A 22,198-nucleotide genomic window follows, 5' to 3' on the forward strand; every position below is an offset into this window, starting at 1 on the left:
AGAACCATCACTTGGCACTAGATAACTAATTTGTGCCTTGTTCAGGCATGAGGACCCACACCTTTGTCTACAACTGCACTTAAATTAGAGCTGCAGACCTTCAAGACAAAAGCCAGCCTTAGCCTGACTTTCAACACAGGCCCAGATTCTTTTGCCAACAGAAAAAATAATTTTCCTGCAAGGGGAGCATTAACATCACAGATGGAGTCAACTCTAAGGGCATGCAGCAGTTATGGGTTGACACCAAGCTACAGATTAGAGGTCAAACACAAAGTTCTGGTTCTAAACTACAAAATGCCACCAGATTAGCAGAGTCAAGGGTTTCAGATTACCTTTTGCTCCATGGTCCTACATCTCCAGCCATTAATGCTTTGCACTTCTATTCCATCAAACTGAATGCAGATAAACCTAACCACACAATTACTAACCCTCTTTAGAAAAATCTCCACAGATAAGGAGAAGCAGTGTCATGAAGGCTTGGCCACTCATGCAGAGGAGCCCTGAGATTCCAGAAACTCAAGCAGAAGCTGACAGGTATTGTCCATTGAGGAGCCAGGCCAAGAAAAGCAGCAAGATCCCCATTTGTGAGAGCAACCTTCCCAAACCAGTGCAACCTTCACTTGAAGGCTGCAGTAGCATTGAAGCAGACACTCAGCTCCTCCAGTGGTGGTGTTTTTTGGAATTCTGGAAGGAACAAGACCCACCTGGAAACTGGGTTCATACCAAGCCTGGTTGGGGACCACAGAAGTCTCCACCAATCCTCTTTTCACGTTTTCTTTGCAGACAAATTGCTTTTCCCCTAACATCAGCTCTGAGCACTGTGTCCTGATGAAATCTCTGCAGGGCAGCAACCATGAGGCAGAGGTGCTGCAAAGGCTTTCTTCACAACCCCAGAGGCAGAGCTCATTAGCAGAAAGGTAGTAGCAGTCATGATCATCTTCACTGCACCCAGTCCTGAGACAACAGGAGACACAGGCAGAGACAGCCACAGAACAAAGTGAGCTGAGACCCCTGCTAGAGGGTTAGGGCAGCACAGACCCAGCAGGACATCAGGGCCAAGCAGCAGTATTGCTGCACACTGGCCTGGCTGCTGATGCCCTTGGGAATGGGCATGGCACAGTAGGCTCTCACTGGTGGCAAGTTGCAAGAACAGCTCCTGCTCCTCCTTTTCCACTGGCAAGTTAAACACCATTAAATTTATACTCAGTGTCTCCAGAAAGAACTGTGAATTCCACTACTGGCTCCAGTCAGACAGCTTGGAGGACTCCAGAGAGGGAAAGGGACATTACCCAAGCAGTTGCTTTCAGGATGTGAGCCAGATCTTACTTGTCAGGATGCTAGAGGGTTGACCTCTCCATAACCACATGGCAGACCTTGGAGAGACAGCATTAGACTCAAATCAAGCTTAAGTAACCATCCAGACACTATCTGCTGAATTTCTCTGAACTTTATTGGCACTTTAGGAAGAACAAGGTATGGATTTTAACAACTCCTCCAAACAGGAAACAAATTAAAAAAAAAAAAAAAGCCTTAATATATCAAGGTTCTCTCTGCAGATAAGCACATGGACCCATGAATTACTCCACAACTCCACAACTGATGTTTTATTATAATCCAGGAAAAAAACTGGTCCAAAAAAAAAAAAAAAACCCAAAACCCCAAAACCAAAAACATCTCAACATAATTTACAGAAACAAACAAACAAAAAAAATAAAACAAGAAGGAAAAAATAAAACAAAAAAACCCAAGCCAGGCCAACATTTGATAAAGTACTTCCCTCCCCCCACCCCCAAGAGGAGTAGTTATCCAACTGAACTGGAAGATGGAGAGGAAGAAGAACAACAATTCACTGTATCCTAACACATAAAAAAAAAGTGTCTACAAATCTCACCATAATACTGAAAGCTTCTTACATTAGTTTTCTTGCAAAATATCATTTCTTTACAATACAGTATACATTTCCAAGGGAAGGAGGACCATAAACACAGCCTCTTGCCCCATGACTAATATTTCCTAATTGTGCATAGCTAGAAGTATTGAAATCAAAATATCATTAGATAACCACTGGAATATAATACTGGTTAAAAAGGAGAAGAGAGGGCTGAAACAACTACAAAGAGTTTAGGTGGACTCACTGGCACAGGCCGTTCTATTCCTCCTTTTGGGAGCATTTGGGAATTAGAACGATTTAAAAACAAAACAAAAAAAAAGAAAAAAAACCAAGAGAACCCTATGAACAGAAGTCATGCCAGCATCAGAACACATGAGCTCAGCAGTGTTGGGACCCATCAGAGCAGGAAAGGTTTACTGGTTTCTTGTTTGAACACAGGTTCCAGGCACCAGACATCAGCCTGTTAGGAAGTTGTTAAAATAGAAATCAAGGCTTTTCTCCATCCCCCCCTCAGCCCTGCCCTGACCTCCCACCATCCAAACACATCAATAGTTGCCCATGGACAGTGCAGAAGTGCCCAGAACCAGCTTTAAAGCACCAAACCAGAAGTGTAAAGGTTGTCTGGTCCCCCAGTAACAAGACCTGGGAAGAGCCAGTGCCCACAACCCTTCAGTAGAGAAACACACAAATCAGATCTGACAAATTTAACTGCAATCTTTCACCTGTGACTTCCCAAAGCATGTGGTTTTGCCTGCCCACAGGCTTACCATGTCCTCCCCCAAATCATGTTGTGTCCAGGGGAGAGAAGGGGGTTCCCCACATGACTTACCTGGCTGGTTAGAAACAACATGCTAAGCTATGCACCTAACAGAGGTTGGTTGGTTGGTAGGCATTCGTGTGGATCTCCACACAGCCTTGTATTGCTTCCCAAAAATAATACAGCACTGGTGAGGTTGTTTCCAGCAGCCCAAGGAATTCTTGGGGAAATACTGCAGTTTATTAACACTATCAGGAACATTTGGGTTTGGCACAGTGTCCCCTTTATCCCTCCCCCACAGAACCAGCAGCTGAAACTGCTCTAGCATTCAGATGTTCTTCTATCACCACCAGCAGCAATACCCAAAGGGGGAAATCCACAAAACAGAGAAAGCCACGAGATTTAGGATCATGCTAGGCAAGGAAATAGATCACAGGCTAGCCTGATGACTTGCTGGAGGGAAAAAACAAAGGAGGACTCCATTGTAGGTGGAATCCATTTTTAAGAGGCCTTTTCTAAAGGTTAATGTTTCCTTCTATGAAGGATCAAGGCAAAATCCAATTCAACCCTGAGCATGCATGGCTGTTTCCTCCCCAGAAATAGCAGGGAAGAGTCTGGGTAGCTACAGCACAGTTAGCTTGGAGGACAGGAGGTGAATGGGTATTACAACAACTGGTACAAAGGGCTCCTGGGACCAGCCTCACAATCACTTCTTAGAGACAGAACCTTCTGTTCTCAAAGCCACAAAGGGGGCAAAGCATCCTTCTGGGGAAGGGGAAAACGCTTGAGCCAGGGATCTGGCAGAATGCTAGTGAGGATTAAGGCAGCAATTGGACAAGTATCTCAGGATCCTCTCCCCTCAAATGCTGCTTGAAGCCAGGAAGACAGATGCAGTCTTGTGGATGACCCAGACCCAAGAGTACTTTTTGGTCCCCAGCTGCTAATCACTTTTTTTATGATTGCATCTTGTTTGAACTCAAGACATCTGAGCTACAGTAAATCTATACAAAGTTGTAAGGCACCAATGACTATGTGCTAAAAAGGCCTCTTGGGGAAAACCCTGAAATCCTATTCACATGACTAGAAGTGTACTGGTTCAGCAAGGGAACACACTGGCTACAGGAATTTTTAGTCTTTTACATCTCTACCTACCCCTTCAGGTTTCCACTGGCAAGCCCCAAAAGGCAGGCAGTGTGTTTTTTAGCTACCTCTGCCTCACTGGTTACATTCAAGTCAGACACATGACAGTGAAAAAAAGCCATTTACCAGAGACAAAACTTCTGGAAAGCAGGGAATTCAAAGCTCCAAACCGCACCACATCAGTGGAAAGATTCCAAAGGCCTTCTCATGATTAAGAAATTCAAAGTTCCATCATTAAACAACAAAAGGAAACACCAGCAGGAACGCCACAGAATCTGCTTGGTCTGCTTATGTTTGAAGGACAAAAGCTTTGGTCTGTTGGAAAGAAAATCCATATTCCACCTCCAACCTTTCTTCCTAAGCTCCAGCTTCCCCTTTTCAACTACATCATTCAGACCCTGTATTAAATCAGAAACTCAGACCCTGGCTACTAAGCTTAATACTGAAGCTTGCAGGAGTTAGTAGGAAGGCACAGCGTCAAACTGTTAGCACTTGACTGCACACCATACAGGATCTGCTGCCTTCCCCCACCCAACAGGAGAGGAGCACAGCAGCACAGCCACTGCAGGAGGCAGCACAGTGAGACTTTACCCAAAGCCAAACCATTTTCAGACCGGCCCCAATCCGTCTTTGCTTTCCCAAGCCACCCCTGTGAAGATGCCAACTCTATTTTCTTCTGTTGCTTGAACTCCAGCATTTGCCCAAAACTCGATAAATAAGACCGTGGTGGTGACTCTTCTGTAGTGGTTCCAGCGTAGCAGGATTACGAAGTGAATGTCGGGAGAGGGCGGGAGAGAGGGAGGGGAGGAGAGTGCAGGGCAGCAGGCACCGGAGCGGGGAGGGGGAGAGTTTACATGGACTCAAACTCGTCGATGCGCTGCTTGGTGTTGCCCTGCCGGATCTGGCGCAGGGTCTTGTACTTGTCTCGGCCCAGGCGCATGTTCTCGGCATGGATCATGTCGTTGGCTGTCTTCTTGGTTTCATCCCGAGCGTTGGCCAGCTCTGAGGAAAGAGCCTTTGGGAAACAGAAAGCAATGGGTTAAGCAGGTGCCAGGGACTCCAGGCTGGGCAAGGAGACTCCTTTGCTGATGCTCCTCAAGAGTCAATAGCCAGGGAGACAGGGAATAGAATCACAGAATCAACCAGGTTGGAAGAGACCTCCAAGATCATCCAGTAACCGATCACCCAGCCCTAAGCAATCAACTAGATCATGGCACTAAGAAGCCTGAATGTTCACAGTGCTGGGCAGCTGCTCCAGCTGACCCTGCTTGAGCAAGGAAGTGGGACTCAAGATCTGGGGCTGTTTAGTCTTGACAGAAGAAGGCTGATGGGGACCTTATTAATGTCTATAAATGAGGGGTGGAGGTGATGGTGTCTCTTCAGTGGTGCCCTGTGACAGGACAAGGAACAACAGGTACAAGTTGGAACACAGAGGTTGCACCTCAACACAAGGAAAAAATTTCTTTGCTCTGAGGGTGCTGGAGGCCTGGAACAGGCTGCCCAGAGAGGTTGTGGAGTCTCCTCCTCTGGAGACTTTCAAACCCCATCTAGATGGTTCCTGTGTGACCTGCCCCAAATGAACATGCTTTGGCAGAGGGGTTGGACTCAATCTCTGGAGGTCCCTTCCAACCCCTAACATTCTGTGATTCTGTTATCTTACATGGTCCCTTCCAACTTAAACAGTTTTGTGTTTCTGTGAAAGTTAGTTTTCCCCTAACATTTGAAGGTAGAACACACACACAGTTTGTCACCCTATTTATCTTTGTCTAACACAGTAAGAAAGACTGTGTCCAGTGTACTTCAGAAAAGCAGTCAAGTGGAGGGCTCCCTAAAGACAACAGCAGCATCTTGCAGAACTCGACCCACTACCAGCCTTCTACCACAAAAGAAACATGCTGCAGAAGATACAGTGCACCTCTGTGAATCTGCCTGTGCACAACCACACCACAGCAGAAGCAGAACAAGCAAGCCAGGCTGCCAACAAAATGCTTGGAAAAAGCCAACACCAGAGCTCGTGACAAGAAGGTGGTGCAGCAGTGCTCCCTCCCATGCTGAGGCCTGCTGGTCTGCTCTCAGGGGTTTGCAATACAACCCAATCATACAAGAGTTACTGACAGATGCTTGATAGGAACTGGACCAAGTTGCAAGCAGGGCTGTGTACAGCTGTCAGGTGGCTGGCAAGATTCACACAAGCAGCCCACAGCTGACAGATGCTGCTTTTTGGCACTGCTTGAAAATACTTCCCCACTTCCAGTGGCATGGAAGTCAAGTGCTAGGCAACAAGATCTCCCTCTCTGCTCAATGGCTAAGCAACTCTCTGGCTGATCACCCACTTTCCCCCTACCTTTTTTTGTTTTTAATACCAGTGATACTTCCCAGCTGTGATTAATGACATGAAAAATACAAGCAGCACTCTGACACAGCACCTTCTGCTGCCAGCTTCTTACCTTCAAGTGTTTCTGGACCCGTTCATTCTTCTCTGCCTCAGTGGTGCGCTCCTCCTCGCTGCGGTCCTTGATGGTGGCCTCCGACCGTAGCTCAGCGCTGGCCTCTGCTGCATTCTCATCCTGCTCATCATCATGCTCATTCTCAGAGTGCATGGGTTCAGTCACGTGAGGAGTGCTCATGGCAGTCTTCAACTCCTCTTTGGTCTTTTCTAAATCCTCCTGCACCATCTGGGCCTGCAGTAGGGCATGCCACAGACAGTCAGTCATTACAACCCCAAGTGTAAGAGAATTCTCACAGAAGCTCTACTCACTTGCTTATTACAGGCAACTCTTGCACACCAAAGTGCTACTTGGCTGCAGTCTTTTGCAAAACTTTCTGCTGGCTAATGCTTCAGAGATTTGAATGGTTGCAATTCATGAAAAATGGGCTATAGGCCTAATTAGTCAAAACATCTCCACAGGGAATTAGAACAAGGCACTCACTACACCAAGATTAGCAAAGCTGGCTATTTACAATGGCCTCAAGCTTGCAGACACTCAGTCTAGTGTGGCATCTACTGCAGTAGTTAAGGTCACAACACAGAATGAGAAGCAGCAAAAAGTATCACTGTTCCCCAGATTCTGCTTTACCTTCTGTTGCCACTCCTGGGCCTCGCTCTCTTTCTTCTGCCTGGCCAGCTCCAGCTGCGTGATCCTAGCTGTGAGTTCTGCCATCTCAGCAGCCTGCAAAAGAGAGGTTTTCAGTGGGGACAAAACCAAAGTACTTGCTAAATGAAGCATTTAGTTCAAGCCCTGAATAAAACCAGAACCTTCAACACCTTTTCATTAAGGGAAAATCCTTCCTGTAAACTTCAGTCCCACCCATATCCTCATGGTGCAAGGGAAAAGGAAGGAAAAATTAGTTTTGGGCTTTTTGTGGGCTTTTGGTTTATGTTTGTTTTGTTTTTTCTTCTCCTCCAAACAGAGCTACAGAACTCAATTCTTTGAATTCAAAGCAGGGGAAGCAATTAGTGAGCTCTACACTGTTCTCAGCATGGCAGACCAAAAAAAGGCAAAAGCACAACAATCCAGATCTGCTGTACAAATAAACATACACCTAAATACAAGTGTAACTCTTGAGGCTACAAATTAAAGAACCAAACTCTGCCTCCTCACTGTATTCATAGCCTGATTTGCTTACTGCCACTATTTTCCCTACCCAATTTTTCAGCTCACCCACTTACCAGCTGTTCCTGGGTTTTTTGCTGATCATGGGAAGCTTTCAATAGGGCCTCCTTTGCCTCCTCTGCTTCTCTACGTTCTTTAGCCAGTTTCTCTGCTTCCTCCTGAGCTCGTTTCCTCTCCTGTTCCAGCTCCATAGCTCTGCGTGTCTGTTCTTCCAGTTCTGAAGGAAAAGAGGAGTGCATTTAAAGAGAGATCAAGTCAAGAATGGCAGTAGGAAAGGAAGGTGCCTTTACATCCATGCTCTGGATGAGAGCTTTTCTTCAGAGGAAGAAGTAAAGTAGAGATGCAAGCAACTGCCCCCCTTTCTTCTCCTTGACATCATAACTGAAGCTGGAAGACTAAGAACCAGGCTAAGCCAGCAGATTATTTGCCTGATATGTTTGTGGGGGAGTACCCATCCCAAAATGCCATTCTTAGAGAAGCAACAGAATTTTGCTTGGGCAGCATCACATTGTGACATTAGCCAAGCAATTAGTAATCACACCAGAGAACTACCTGGTGTGACTCCTGCTAAACTTTGACTCCTTCCTGTATAGATGTGCTGGGATAAACCTTCCAGCCAGTATCTGAACAACTGCAAGAGGCTCACACTACTAGAGGCATTTTGGCTGCCACCCATGCCTCTAGTGTAAGTCCTGCTTCTGCAGCTGCATACAGACGGCTTACCTTCAGCTTCAGAAAGCTAAACTAGGGCCCCAACACCAGTTAGGGCAATACTGGAGAGCCAAATGGCTCAGAGGTGCTCACAGCTTTACTCCTTGAGTGCCCCTCACTCAGCCTATGCATTTGAAGAAATCCTGAATCATTTCATATTACCTTGCTGAGCTTTCTTGGTTTGCTCCTCAATTTGTTTGAGTCTCTCCATTAGCTCCTCTTTCTCACGTTCAATCTTCTCCTTCTCCTTTTCTGCCAACTCCCTCTTCTTCTTCTCATTCTCCAGCAGGGCTCTGATGAGGGGAAAGTCATAACCCAATTTCAAATTAATAGCTACTCAGATCAGAGCACTTCCTAGTGAAGCCATGAGCACGTGAGATGACTCTTCATAGAGGTGCAGCAAGAGAAAGTCCTGCTGGCATTCATCTCAATGGCAAGCTCACAACAGCAATGTTATAGGGGAAATCTCCTTTTATCAAGATCCACATCGCTCCCCTCAAGCACATGGACATGTCTTTCAGAAAGTGATGGTGTGTCACATTTGTGATGAGTGCCATTTTCCATCATGCCATTCGGGTCTGCAGAAGCAGAAAGCAATTTTTGGCTCAAGCACATGAAGGTGCTGCCAGCACACGATGCTGTTGTGCAGTGACTGACAAAGCCCAGGTTACTCAGAGCCCTACCCACCTCTCCATCTGTTTCTGGTGCTTCTCCTCCCGAGCCTGAGCTTTCATCTGCTGCACCTCGATGGTGTCTGGCTTACGCCTGCGCATGTAGAGCTCGTGGTTCCCCATGCAAAGCGCCAGGATCCGCTTGTTGATCCGTAACCGAGGGGCATAGAATACAAAGTCCTGGGGACAACAAAACAGCAGCATTAGCATGGCATCACAGAATGGGCCGGGTTGGAAGGGACCTCCAAAGCTCATCCAGTCCAACCCCCTCTACACTCAGCAGGGACATCCTCCACTACAGCGGGTTGCCCAGAGCCCTGTCGAGCCTCACTTTGAGTATCTCCAGGGATGAGGCCTCAATCACCTCCCTGGGCAACCTGCTCCAGTGTTCCACCACCCTCATGGTGCAGAACTTGTTCCTAACAGCCAATCTAAATCTGCTCTTCTCTAGTTTGAAGCCATCACCCCTCATCCTATCATTGCAGGCCTTTGTAAACAGTCTCTCCATCCTTCTTGTAGCCTCTTTCAGGTACTGGAAGGCTGCTATTAGGTCTCCCCAGGGCCTCCTCTTCTCCAGGATAAACAGCTCCAGCTCCCTCAGCCTGTCCTCATAGCCGACCTGTTCTTTAAGCATTAGAAACCCTCATGTATGCAGCATGCTCCAAGACCCTACACTGTTTAGAACTGCCAGCCAGCTTTCCTAAATGGTGTGTAATTCATCAGTGGTGGTAGTCAGACACCAATCTTTCAGGAACTAATTGCAACCTGACAAATTGCACAGGGCAGAAATGCCCAACTTCTTGTTCTAGTGTGCTGGGCTTCATTGTAGAGCATCACCTGAATGGCCTTAGGAGAATCAAACCCTAAACAAAGAGCTGACTTTGAATAGCTTAAGGTTATACTGAATAAGTTCACAGGATGTTAGAGGGTGGAAGAGACCTCTGGAGATCTTCAAGTCCAACCCCCCTGCCAGAACACAACCATAGAATCTAGTGCAGGTCACATAAGTACCCACCCAGACAAGTCTTGAAAGTCTCCAGAAAAGGAGATTCCACAACCTCTTTGGGCAGCCTGTTCCAGTGCTCTGTGACCCTTACAATAAAGAAGTTCTTCCTCATGTTGAGGTGAAACTTCGTGTGCTGCAGTTTCCATCCATTGCCCCTTGTCCTACCACAGGGCACAAGTGAGCAGAGGCTGTCCCTTCCTTCCTGACACCCAGCCCTCAGATATTTACAGACATTTATTAGATCCCCTCTCAGTCTTCTCCTCTCCAGACTAAACAGCCCCAGGTCTTTCAGCCTTTCCTCATAAGGCAGTACTCCAGCCCCTTAATCATCCAACTAGCCCTCCACAGGACTCTCTCAAGCAGATCCCTGTCCCTCTTGAACTGGGAAGCCCAGAACTGGACACAATATTCCTAGCCAGGAACCAAGCCCAATTATCACCTTGACTGCCATTAGACTCATTCTGTGCACACTGCCCTGAACAGATCAGGTAGCAGAGCAGTACTTAAATCAGTGTTGACATTATTAACGAAAATGTTGTCTGCAATTAAAAATAAATACATAAAATTTAAAATAATTCCATTAAGAAGCCCAAAAAAGTTTAATTTGAATGTTGCTGCTTACTGGTGCTTTCTTGTCAATAGGCTTGATAACAAATTTCTTGTCATTGAAAGAGATATTTCTGATCTCACTCCAAGGGAATCCAATTTTCGGTGTTAGCCTGAAGAAATTGAAAGAAAAAGGAAATAAAAGCCCCAAAATCATTCCAGATTCTTTATATGCAACATAAAGCTCAAAATTCTATTAAATCCACCCTCATATTTCAATACTCTCATGTTGACTGGAATCAGCAAACAAAATTAGTCATGCAGATGAGCTAGAAACATTAGAAGCAGTTTGATTCTACCTTCCTTTCCTTTTTTTTTTTTAATGGAAAACAGAACTGTAAAAATGCATCTGTGGCAGGAAGTCAAGGCATAAAACTAGGCTGAATTGTCAATTTCTTGTAGTTTTTGGTCCAAAGCTGTGTGCTTTATGGATCATTCTGGCAGCATCAAAAAACAAAGCAGATACAGAAATTGTAGAGTTTGGTTATAGATTTGAGTTCCAGAAAGAGATTCATTGCCTTTCTACTGGAAAAGAGCTGAAGGCAGAGGGAGTTTGTTACCTGTCATTCTGCTCATAAATGTTGAGTCCAAGAGCATCTACACCTAGCCAGAGTTCAGAGCCCTTCTTGTTCTTAATGTTGAAGTAGTTCACACCATACATTTCCAGATCCTGTGCAATTTTCAGGTACTCCAAGACAGCATCTTCTCTGCAGTGTGCAAAAAGAAAGCAGATATCCCTTGTTGAGTCTATAAGCACAGTTAGAACAAGGAGGTGCTGTCTTCCTAGGTGGGCAGAGCAGCAACAAGAATCACCCTAGCAGATAAAAAACAAACTCTGCAAACTCAGTTTTGTTTTACTAAGGATGATGTGGACTAGTAGGGGCAGAGGCATCTGAATCTAGTTACTCTGAGCAAAATACCTGAAGAATGCCAGCTCACCCTGAAGCAAGGCACAGATTTGTGCATGCATCCATACACCACAATAGCATTTAGAACACTATTTTAAATGCAGCAGTTTCACACTGCATCAGTTTACCTAATCATCCCTCGATGTTCCTCATGCCACACCTGGATCCTCTCCTCCCACTGGTCTTTGTTAAGCTTGTGCTGCTCCAGAACTCTAGAAAAGAGCATATGGCATGTTTGAGACCAGCCACTGCATTTATGCACACAGTCACATCTCTCCTGAATTAAATACATCACTCTCCACTAAATACTCCACTGGCATCAGAGTTCCTCCACAAAAATATTCATTTTTACTATAAGGTCAGCTAGAGAGATGTTGGTTAGCATTCAGACTTCTGACAAAGGTCAGAATTCTGTTGTGCTCCTCCTTACAGCATTTTTTTTTTCCTTTTTGGAGCTCCTCTCTCTGCTTCTGATCACAGTTTCTTCAGCAGTAACAGGATGTTTAAGATTAGTAGTACTCATTTCATGCAGAGCTTTAATCCAAATTCTCAGAGAGCAACAGGCTTTATTTCATTCTGAACACCTCAATGCAACAGAGATATGGAGCTGCTGGAATGAGTGCAGAGGAGGGCAATGAAGCTGGTGAAGGGCCTGGGGAATAAAGCTCATGAAGAGTGACTGAAGGAGCTGGGGCTGGTTAGTTTGAAGAAGAGGAGGCTAAGAGGAGACCTCATCACTTTCTACAACTACCTGAAAAGACATTGTAGAGAGGTTGGTGATGATCTCACAGGTAATTAGTGATAAAGCAAGAGAATGGCTTCAAACTGCAACAAGGGAGGTATAGACTGAACATTAGGAAAAAAAAAAAAAAAAAAAAAAAAAAAAAACACTTTTCACAGAAAGAGTGGTCAGACTTTGGATTGGGCTGCCCAGGAAGGTGGTTGAGTTATCAACCTCAGATGTGTTTAAAGGTAGTTTAGATGTGGTGCTTGGGGATATGGGTTAGGTGTGAACTTTGTAGAGTAGGATTAATAGTTGGATCTGATGATCCCAAGGGTCTTTTCCAACCTGAATGATTCTGTGATTCCAATCAAGACACCACCTCCTCCCCCCAAAAAAACCAAATCCCAAGCACTTTAAGGCAAAGAAGGTCTAGGACTCTCCAGGTTCACTTACCTCTGTGGGAGCAGTTTGTCACTAGCCAGGTAGCCAGACTTGTGCACCTCTTTGTTGAAGTCTCCGTATTTTGACTGGACAGCATAAGAAGCCAGAAGGACAGCTGTTTCTGGAGGGCAATAAATGTCATCATTCAGAATGGCCTCCTTCACTTGGAGGAAGAAAAGGCGCTGTGTGATGTCCTGGATCAGCTCTTCTGCCACATCCTCTGGATAGAACTTGGCACGGAACTTGAAAAGCAGAGGGCTCTCCTTACGGACGTCCTGAGCTGTCACCTGCAACAGAGTGAGCAGACTTTGTAGCCCCAGTAGCCAGGGAAGGGGAGCAGGTTTATGAACAGGGAGACAAGCACACGTTAGAAAACTGATCCTCTTTTCCCATAGAGAACTGAGCAGGCAGAAAAACAAGGATTGTCACTTCCTTACTGCTGAATACCTCATCACCTCTCCCCACAGGACTTAGGGAAAGCCCTTAGTTATGATGAGTTCCTTTCCAGGCTTCTCTCCAAGATGGTCACAAAAACACCACATCAGTGTGTCACCAGGAAGGGTCACAGGTCTGCCTAGATAGCCAACAGGACTAGATGAAGGAGGACCAGGTCAGGCACCATGACTCCTGCACCTTGGTGGCGGGATGTGGACTGAAGGAAGGCAATACCAACTCACTGATCTTCTGGTACTTTAGGTGTATGGAGAGGCAAAAACAGATCCCTGACCCTGACAAAAAGAGACTGAACCTGCCCTTCAAGAGAAGGGAACCCAAGATTAGAGCAAACATCAAAGATTAGAGCAAACATACCTTTTTGTTCAATTTCAGCCATGTGGAGAAGCCCTTGGTGTCCTGGTACTGAAGTCCAAAAAACCAGACCTCTCTTAGACCAATTGTCTTGACAACCTGGAAGAAAGACAGCAGGCAAGAGCCCCAGGGAGATGAGTTAGTCTCAGTGGTGGCAGAGGACACTGTCAGAGGTAAGTTCAGATGAACACAGAGATAACCAGTGCCCTAGCCTTCTGCCTGCCCTGCTACAGTGCACATACACAGATGATAGGGCACCTGAGGGGTCTCAAGTGGGAGATGCATTCTTCCCTCTCCCTCATCTCTTTCAGGCTTCTTGCTATTTATAAACCACAGCAGTGACACTATTTTCATCAGCTACTCATAAAACACCATTGTATAGCCAAAATACAATGCAACAAGTCTGACAGGTGCAACAGCTGCTGGGAATCAAGCACACAGCTCCATTTTCAGGTACACCCCTCATCTGCCATTCAAATGCACTACTCCTGGGCAAGCCATGAATCACCCTGCCAGGCTGTGTCCTGCTAGACTCTGTCATTTTGCAATTTGTATTTACGCCACTCATAGCTGTGGGCAGGCCTTTGGTGCAGCTCTTCAATGAGTGGGCACCACTCAGAGGAACTGCAGTAGGTAATCAATACACCATCCCTTGTGCCAGCACAAAAAGCCACCACAGAACTGAACTACCCCACTGTGTAATCTCTTCCCTTAGTTGTTTCTAAGGCCAGGCTGGATGTGGTTCTGGGCAATCTGATCTAGTGAAGGGTGTCCCTGCCCCATGGCAGGGGGGTTGGAACTAGAGGATCCTTGGAGTCCCTTCCAACCCTGACAATTCTGTGATCCTGCTCTGGCAGGGGGGTTGGACTAGATGATCTTTTGAGGTGCCTTCCAACCCCTAACGTTCTGTGATTCTATGTGATTCTGTGATTTCCCTGGCACAAGTTGGGTTACTCAGAAGGCATTACAGACATACTGCAACAAGAGACAGGAGCCTCATGGGGGGGCAAGACTACTGCAGTATAATGCTACAGCTGGTAAAAAAGGACAGGGAGGCTTCTTGGTAAAGCCTGTTCACTAGCAGGAAGACATAGCTTCGTGCCCTGTCAAGTTTGGGACATGCCACAGGGTGTAGTAAGTCTAGAAGTTTAAAGTTCCTCCAGACCTCTCCCTCACCCCTAGGAGCTGCCTAGTAAGAGAGGTGACAGGCAAGTGCCTTCTTCACAAGTATAAGAACAAGGAAGTGGAAAGGAGAAAACATTTGTCTTAAGGTTGACACAGTGCCTAAAGCATGGCACTGTAAGCTGCTTTTACACACCACACACTCCTTGGGCCTGCCCACAGCTCCCCTCCTTCCAAGGGGCTCAACTGGAGAGCAAGGGACAAGCCTTGCCCTGGGTAAAGCCAGCTGCCTGATCATGGTGTTGTCTCTGTCAGGTAAGCCAAAGTAATTTTGTATTGCCTTGTCCCATATTTTATGATTTCTTCCTAAATGCCTACTCCCCTCTCAATGAATTCCTTGTTGAATCCTAAGGATACATTCTGTTCCCTTCTCATGCTGTCTCTAGTGTTGACAAGACACAAAACCAAGGACAGAGAGTCCCTGCAAACTCATTACTAGTTAGATTTAGGGCTTGGATCAAACATTTTTCTAGCCTTACAAAAGCAGCACCAGGGCCCTAGTTCGTTCCAGACACCAAACCGAAGGAAGTTTTCAGCAGAGGCATGCTATGGGTAGCACACAAAGACTAAACTGATGTAAGATTGTATACTCTGTGTACATCATCCCACAGGAGTCCCTGAAATGATTCAGGCTGTCCTTGCTTGAACATGACCTGGAGAGCTGGCCTGTAGCCCCTGTAAACACAGCAGTGTGGGGCAAATGAACCTTCACTTGTGGACACCATGCAGTATGATGCACACAGCTAAGGAGACATGCAGAGAAGAATCAGAGTTTGCTGTATGCCCTGAAAGCACATGGAACAAGGAGGAAGAAAGGCTGTCCCAGGGCCTAAGGAAAGCTCTGTTCTTGGCAGAATTAACATCTGAATGGGATGGAAGCTCCCCCCTCTGCTGATGTGTCTGCTTGCTTCACTTCCATTTGTCAGCAGCTTATGCCTGGGAATGCAACAAGCTGGTCTGCCAGCAAGGAACTGAAAGGCATCACACTGGGGCCTTGCACAAAAGGACTTTTATTCCACAGCAGAAGCCTGCACAGCACTGGCGGTGACAAGAAGAGACTGGGCAGACAGCACCACACATAACATCACACCCCCGAGCTGCTACTGCAGCAAGGCAGGGGTGGGAGGGAGGCACAGCCCTCCTGCCCACCTCAGCTTCAGTGGGTGACTGAGCTCCATTTAGCAAGGCAAAAAAGCATGAAGAGCCAGCTTTCTGCAGCTGCGAGGAGCCTGGCTGGCAGCTCACAGCTCAGTCATGTTCGGGGGCGTGCAGCTTGCAGAGCCCTGATGAACTGTGAGATGTTCCAAAGAGCAGAGAGCTCCTGGCAGCAGATGGAGAAGGGCTGGCACACAGAGAGGAGAACACAGAGCACTGTTTATCACAGACCACTACACTTAAATACCTAGTTCACACTCTGGGCTGGGGAGTGACATCTGTTCTTTGTGCCAGGGAGAGCGTTCATCAGTCCCCAGATCTTGCTTGGCCTGCACCACAAGGTCAAGTCTACAAACTGGCAACAGATTACAGGCAGCAGCAGTCACACTGCACCTTCACCAGCCATGACAAAGCTCTTCATTGACTGCCACTACCTTAAATTTTACATTTAGTAAGCAATGCTGCCTCAGGGAGAAAGGTGCAGTTCTGGTGCAACTCACTTCACCTTCTGCAGATGGTCTAAGCACACATTAGTACATTTTCTACTTATGTTCAGGGAAGAAAAAAAAAAAGTAGTCTTCCAGGTAGCCTTTTCTGTTGCTGCTTCTTACTGCTTACTTCTCTTCCTGTCCTTCCCTTCAACACTCACCCATCTCCCTCTGATCTGTGTTCTTGCCTTTCACCAAGCGCTGCCTCACATCAGAAGGGAAGCCAGTTAAATGTGGTTTTAGCATCAAGATGATGATTGAAGGTTGCCCTCATTCTCAGCCCAAGAAATACACCACCATGCTAGTAACAAGTGCAGACTGTGCATGGAAGCACTTTCTACACATGAGCAAGACCAAAGCCTGCAGGCAGAGGAAGTGACATTCCACTCAGGCCAAGTTCCTGAGCCAAAGGCCAAAGAATGCCAGGTTACAGTGCAGAACAAATCTGTCTGGAACCTCACCTACTGTCCTAATGATGTGGGCCCCTCTCCTTTTTATGCTAGGCATGTCAAGTACTTCTGAGAGAAAACTGCTAGCAAACCTTATTGCTGGAGGAGCTCTGAACTGTTGCCACACCTGCAATTTCACATCCCACAGTCAAAAAAACAAGAACAAACACAGTCTTCCAGGTACTTTAACACCCATGCTGGGCTCCATCTACAGCCATATTTAATTGTTCCCTTTCATGTGGCTGATGGATGCATTTCTAATTTTCCCTTTCAAAGTGCTAAATGAGAGAATCTTCTCCAGGTTTTTAAGCTGGTTCCAGTTTGCCATTGAGCTCTTCAGAAACAAGCAGTGCATTTCTGGTTGGACTACTGCTTTCCTAAAAGCCAGTTCTACACATTCCTGTGAAATTGGAGACAGTTTCTACACCAGTCAACCACTCATTACACAAACAAAGAGTTCTGGGGTTTGCTGGAATAACCAGCCATGGTCCAGAGACTGCTGCTTTCTACCATGAAATTGCCATAGCGAGTTTTGGGTTCAGTGCTTTTAAGTGCTCCAGAGCAGTTTCACATAATTAAACAGTACTAGGTAGGACCTTATCAGGGCTGAAGTCTTGTCTACAGTCTCTTTCCTCACAAAGCTCAGTTTACAGGCCATGAGAGACCAGCCACTTCTATTTCAAACAGCTCCACTCAGCTGGAGTTACTCAAAAGTTTAGAGGGATTTGGTCAGCCTGTGTTGTAAGCTTTAGCCACCAGGAAAGAAGAGACTGAGGAACTGGCATTGTGCAGAACCATTAAACTCACTGCAGAAGATAAGCAAGCCAGGGTGGGGCAAGTGAACTCAGAATCTTAGAAGCTCTGGTTCTGAAATCTGTAGAATACTTCAGAAATAAGAAGTGTTAACCTCTCATGCAAAGGAAATACACAAAGCAAAGCAAGGCTTTGAGTTCACACTTCTCCAGTCCAGCTGCACTTCAGTGACACAGGAAAAGATCAAAGAAGACCAAGCAGTGTCCCTGCCCTGCACCTGCAGGAAAGCAACACTGCAAGGTAGCTGTGAAGTAATCAGGCCTGTGGGATAAGCAGCACCCCGAACAGGCATGGCCTATCCTCAAGCTCTTCTTTGAACCCACCATGAGCAGCTGAGGAGTGGGAGCAGAGTTCCTGGTTTTGCTAGCATGTCAGAAAGCACTGGAGCTCAGCAGCTGATGCTAAGAGGTACATAAGCAAAGCTGCAGAAGACAGACAGTACAATCCTGTCTCAGTTAATCCAGGTTTTGTCCAGGCACACAAGCTTAAGCTTTTCAAGCTAATGCTGTACAGTTACAAGTCTAGGGGATGGGGTGCTACAGGAACATCTCTAGTATAAGTCATGTTACTGCAACATGTATCAGCCCAATTTTAGTTCTACAGTCAGCTATTTTGGTGCAGAAGACTACTTCAAACAAATCACTGAAACACCTTCATTGTTCTACCACTACAAAAATTCACTTGGGAATTTAACCAACCAGAAAAAGAGGGAGATATGCAAGCTTCTACATCAAGCCCACTCATCTATTATTGCTATGGAATTTCAGGCTCAAACTGTTTCCCCTATCATGAAGCTCCTACTTAGATGCAAGCTCTCAAAAAGTGTTCTAAATCCTACTCAGAGTTGTGTCATAATAATTATCTACCTTTATACAGAACAGGTGGAAACAAATACTGCCTAAACAGCACCACGCACTGAGGAAACCTTGGTTATCCTTAGCAGCTTCCTTTTTGCTTAATTCTAAACAGACAGCTTAAACTGAAAGGCTACTCTAGGGCAAAAAGATGCATGGTATCTTAAAACTTTACTGTGAAAATCAAAAAATCAGGTTTCACACCAGAAGGGCAATGTGCTGCAACAGCAAAACCTTAAGCTTGGTTTGTAGAGGAACTCTCTGTTCCCTCCAAAATATCACTGAGGAAAGCAGCTCCTTTTCTAGAACCAGCACCATGCAGAAAACACTGAATTGGCAATTCCAGGAGAACACATCACAGTTTAAGGGAGTTAGAAAGTGAACTTTGCTCTTACACACCCAGCATGGGACCCAAGGCCAGCTCAGGATGGAAACTGAGATGGAACGACCAGGTTATCAGTCAGACAGCAGTCACTGCTTAGTCCCCATCAGCAGTGTCAGCTCCAGACTATCCCTTTGCAGGAACTAATCCACAAAAACAGCTCAGCCATTTGAAACATGCTGGATACATGCCAGCTGACAGTATATTCAAAGCCCCATCTCCACACTAAAGGCAGCAAAAGTTTAGTGTTTACTGTCAGCTCACTAGAGGCTCCCATGTTTAGGTTCGGTCTTCAAACTTCTTCTCTGTTTTTATGCAGAGATCAATAATCCCTTTGAGTACATTCACATACAAGAAATATTTGCTTTTCTTTATGTGCTAAGCCTGACCATAAAGTCTCTCTTGTTACAGAGAAGAGCCTTGAATTTTCCACCCAAAAAAAATGGACAGACAACAGTCTTATGTAGCTGCACTCAGAGACCAAGATGAAATGTTTCCTGCTGTGGCAGGAGCTGAACAGCTACCTCCTTTGCAGTTAGCTTCCTTAATTGTAAAGGGACAATGATTAGATTGCAGGGCAGCAAACAAAGCTGAGATCAGACCCCTCTGTCATTCACAGAGCCACTAAAACTCCTCCTTTATGCTCCACGTGGGAGGCTCAACATCCCCACATCTACAGCCAACTCCCTACCTTACTGCTTACAGTCTTCTCAAGCACTGGCAGAGGGTTAGCCTTTCTACCACCATCGTGGTACCACACTAACACTGTTGTGTTGTGCTAGGTCTTTGACTAATCATTTAGTCAAAGCCTGAACATCTGCCACTGCTGAGGCTCTAGGGCATTCACTTCATTGTTACTCCTATCTCTATCTCCACAAGGAAACCTTGTGTGCTAGGCAGTAGAAAACAGTCTAATCTTTATTCCAGCAAGTGAGATACATGGACAGCATAAAGAGATGGTGCCCACCTGACCTTTTGGAAATAGCAAATATTTAATAGCTGGCTTCAAAATCCCCTCCCATTCTATTTCCTCTTCCACCTCCAGCCACAATCCAATTTAGCTGAACTAAACACTGCCTCATTTACATTATCAACTCGGGCTGCAACAGCAGTGGTTGCCTGCCTCTTTACAAAGTGTTTACTGTGGAAAAAACAAAACTTCTGTTTAGACAGGTGCCATGTGAGACACTGCAGGGAGGAGAGCACACAGCTGTTGGAGAACATGACACAAAGGAGTGAAATCAATTACTAAGACATGAAGAGTTCCCATACTGGAAACAGGATCGCAGCGATAAACTGCTGAAGCCCAACTTTGCCACTGCAGTGTCAGTTTGTAGCAAAAGCTGCAGACGGTCCAGACCTGATTTTAGAAAAGTAAATAAATCACATGCAGGTTTAAAACCTTGGCTTCACTGGTATCGCTTCTTAGCACCTGGTGCTTTGCTTGAACAATGTCAAAAAACAGGTACTGAAAAATAATCATAGGAAGCTTCCATGTGAAGAACAGTTCCCTCAAAAAACCCAGCCCATCTTTTGATGAACTTGGGGGTACACCACCTCAGCTTCATGGTTCCCATGAGCTAACTGTGGTGAACTTCCATGCTGCATACACAGCTTCTGGAGAGAATCCAGCTCTCGCTTCTATCAATCAAATACTGTCAGATCTGAGGCCACACAGGGCCAAGATAAATAGGAACTACTATGTGGTAACACAGAGACAGCTGAGAGCTACACTGCAACTTGGAGCTTTCCTGAAAGACTTCCTGCTTTTCCCATTATGAAAGGATGCTCTTGTAGTAAAGCCTAGGATCTCACTCTATTCCCTCCATTTCAGGGCTGGGCTGCGAAGAGCAGTATAATATCTAGTGTTGAATCATCCAGCTGAGCATGAGAGAAAGTAGTAGTTTGTGGTTAAACATCTGGAGAAAAAAAAAATTAAGTTTGCTGGCCCCAAATGAAATAGCTGACTTCTGTGGGTGGGTCAGCCCTTAAGTTTCTCTCTCTATGAAGATAGACACTATGCAGAGCTGGCTTCAGAACACTTAGCACTACTGAACCACACCCCATATCTGATATATCTGGACTGGCAGTTCCTGCATCTTGACATTAATCCAAGATTCATTTTACTTTTCTTTAAACGATGAAGTTACTGTTCAGATTTTCTTCCAAGTAGCAAATCGACAACCTTCAGAATTACAGCAGAGGAACAAAGTGGAGACTGTCAAAGTTTCAACTGCTACAGTTTGAGCAGCTGAGGAAAGGCATCAGCACTGGGCTGCACATGCCTCCCTGCTTCTGTTTGGACTGAAGTAGAAGGAAATGTCTAAGCCAGCAAAAGAAGCAGAGCAAGGCTGAAGCACCCAAGTGAAAACAGACTAATACAGTATCTTAAGACTTCTCTCAGGGCCTGATGGGACTATTGAACATCACTTCACCTGCACTAAAGAGTTGCAGCAACATTTGAAATGAAGCTAAGCTTCTCCTGGTTTAGAGACCAACTACTCTGAAATCAATTACATGATGCCTGCAAGTCAGCCAACTGAGGACAGCTTACTAGCTCCCTTGTAAGACTTCCTATGAATCATGGCTGCAGACATCTACTGATTTGCAATTATGATGAGCTATAGCAGCAGTTCAGTTCATTACAGGCACAAATAGCTCCTAACATATTCTTGAAGGCAAGAAAATGCAACAGTTTTGACAAAATGTATAGTTTCTCACTACACTGAGTTCTCTCAGGGTTATTGCACAGACTGCTGCTTACATTTGAAATCCCTCAGAATTTTTTTGCTGTTGCCTTAATGTAATCACAGCTGTATCAACTTTAGGTCTTCTGCAGCTCCCTCACTTACCTGATCAAAGAGTTGCTTCCCTGTAGTGTTGGGCTGGATGGCAAACTCCAGCTCAGCATCCATGGTGGTAACACGCACACTGATCTGGAAGACAGAAAATGCATCGTTACAACACTACCCAGTGATGCCAACCAACATCTGCCCACAGCCAGGGGCCAGCTCCCAAGCCCCCAGGACCTTCACTGGAGCAGAGTAATTTCACCTCAAAGCTTAGTGTTAAACGTAGCCAATTCTATTCACAACTCCTGATAGTTACTGGAAAGCATCAAAAGAAGCATGACCAGGAGATTGAGATGGTCTTCAAGGTCCCTTCCAACCTAAACCATTCTATGAACAAATGAAAAGGCCTACTTGAGCCTAAGCACAGCACTATTCTGTACTTCCTATCTCTTTGTGATGAGCCTAAAGGGTTTCTTCTGTTAAGTTCAGCTAAAAAAATCTAAGTATATTCCATAAGAATGTTAACGGTAGACTTAAGGCAACAAAGCTGAAGTCAAGAGTTGCGGTTCTAACTGTTCTAATTTAGACATTATGGAACAAGAATATGAACAGGCAGACAAGAAATAAGTTGGATTTGAAACTTTATAAATCTTCTAATGAAGTGAAATCAAACTGAGGAAAAACTATCTCCTAGAAGCAGCAAGAACAAACAACCTAAAGTCACAAGCAACCACGCTTTGTTTAAATCTAGCGGCTTTCAAGAGCATGCAGTTGCCTTAAATTCTCTTGCTCTACCTTCCCAAAATT

The 22,198-nt window shown here is 45.6% G+C and overlaps 1 protein-coding gene across 2 annotated transcripts; it reads right to left on the bottom strand.

The window, feature by feature from the left end:
* Window positions 1–4,549: 4,549 nt before the first annotated feature.
* MSN (moesin) lies at window positions 4,550–21,535 on the bottom strand. Of its 2 annotated transcripts, XM_054388658.1 has the most exons (12): window positions 21,452–21,535; window positions 13,280–13,375; window positions 12,482–12,756; window positions 11,433–11,516; window positions 10,957–11,103; window positions 10,413–10,509; window positions 8,801–8,964; window positions 8,276–8,406; window positions 7,459–7,619; window positions 6,866–6,958; window positions 6,236–6,469; window positions 4,550–4,803 (listed from the first exon to the last, which is right to left on the bottom strand). In XM_054388658.1, exons 1-12 carry the CDS (start codon window positions 21,512–21,514, stop codon window positions 4,639–4,641), a joined length of 1,710 nt encoding a protein of 569 aa, XP_054244633.1. In that variant the 5' UTR covers window positions 21,515–21,535; the 3' UTR covers window positions 4,550–4,638. The 2 variants fall into 2 exon arrangements, with proteins under 2 accessions (XP_054244633.1, XP_054244632.1); XM_054388657.1 differs by lacking the exons at window positions 12,482–12,756; window positions 13,280–13,375 and having other exon boundaries at window positions 21,452–21,525.
* Window positions 21,536–22,198: the final 663 nt, after the last annotated feature.

The sequence above is a fragment of the Indicator indicator genome, chromosome 17 (assembly GCF_027791375.1).
Source record: "Indicator indicator isolate 239-I01 chromosome 17, UM_Iind_1.1, whole genome shotgun sequence".
Lineage (NCBI taxonomy): Eukaryota > Metazoa > Chordata > Aves > Piciformes > Indicatoridae > Indicator > Indicator indicator.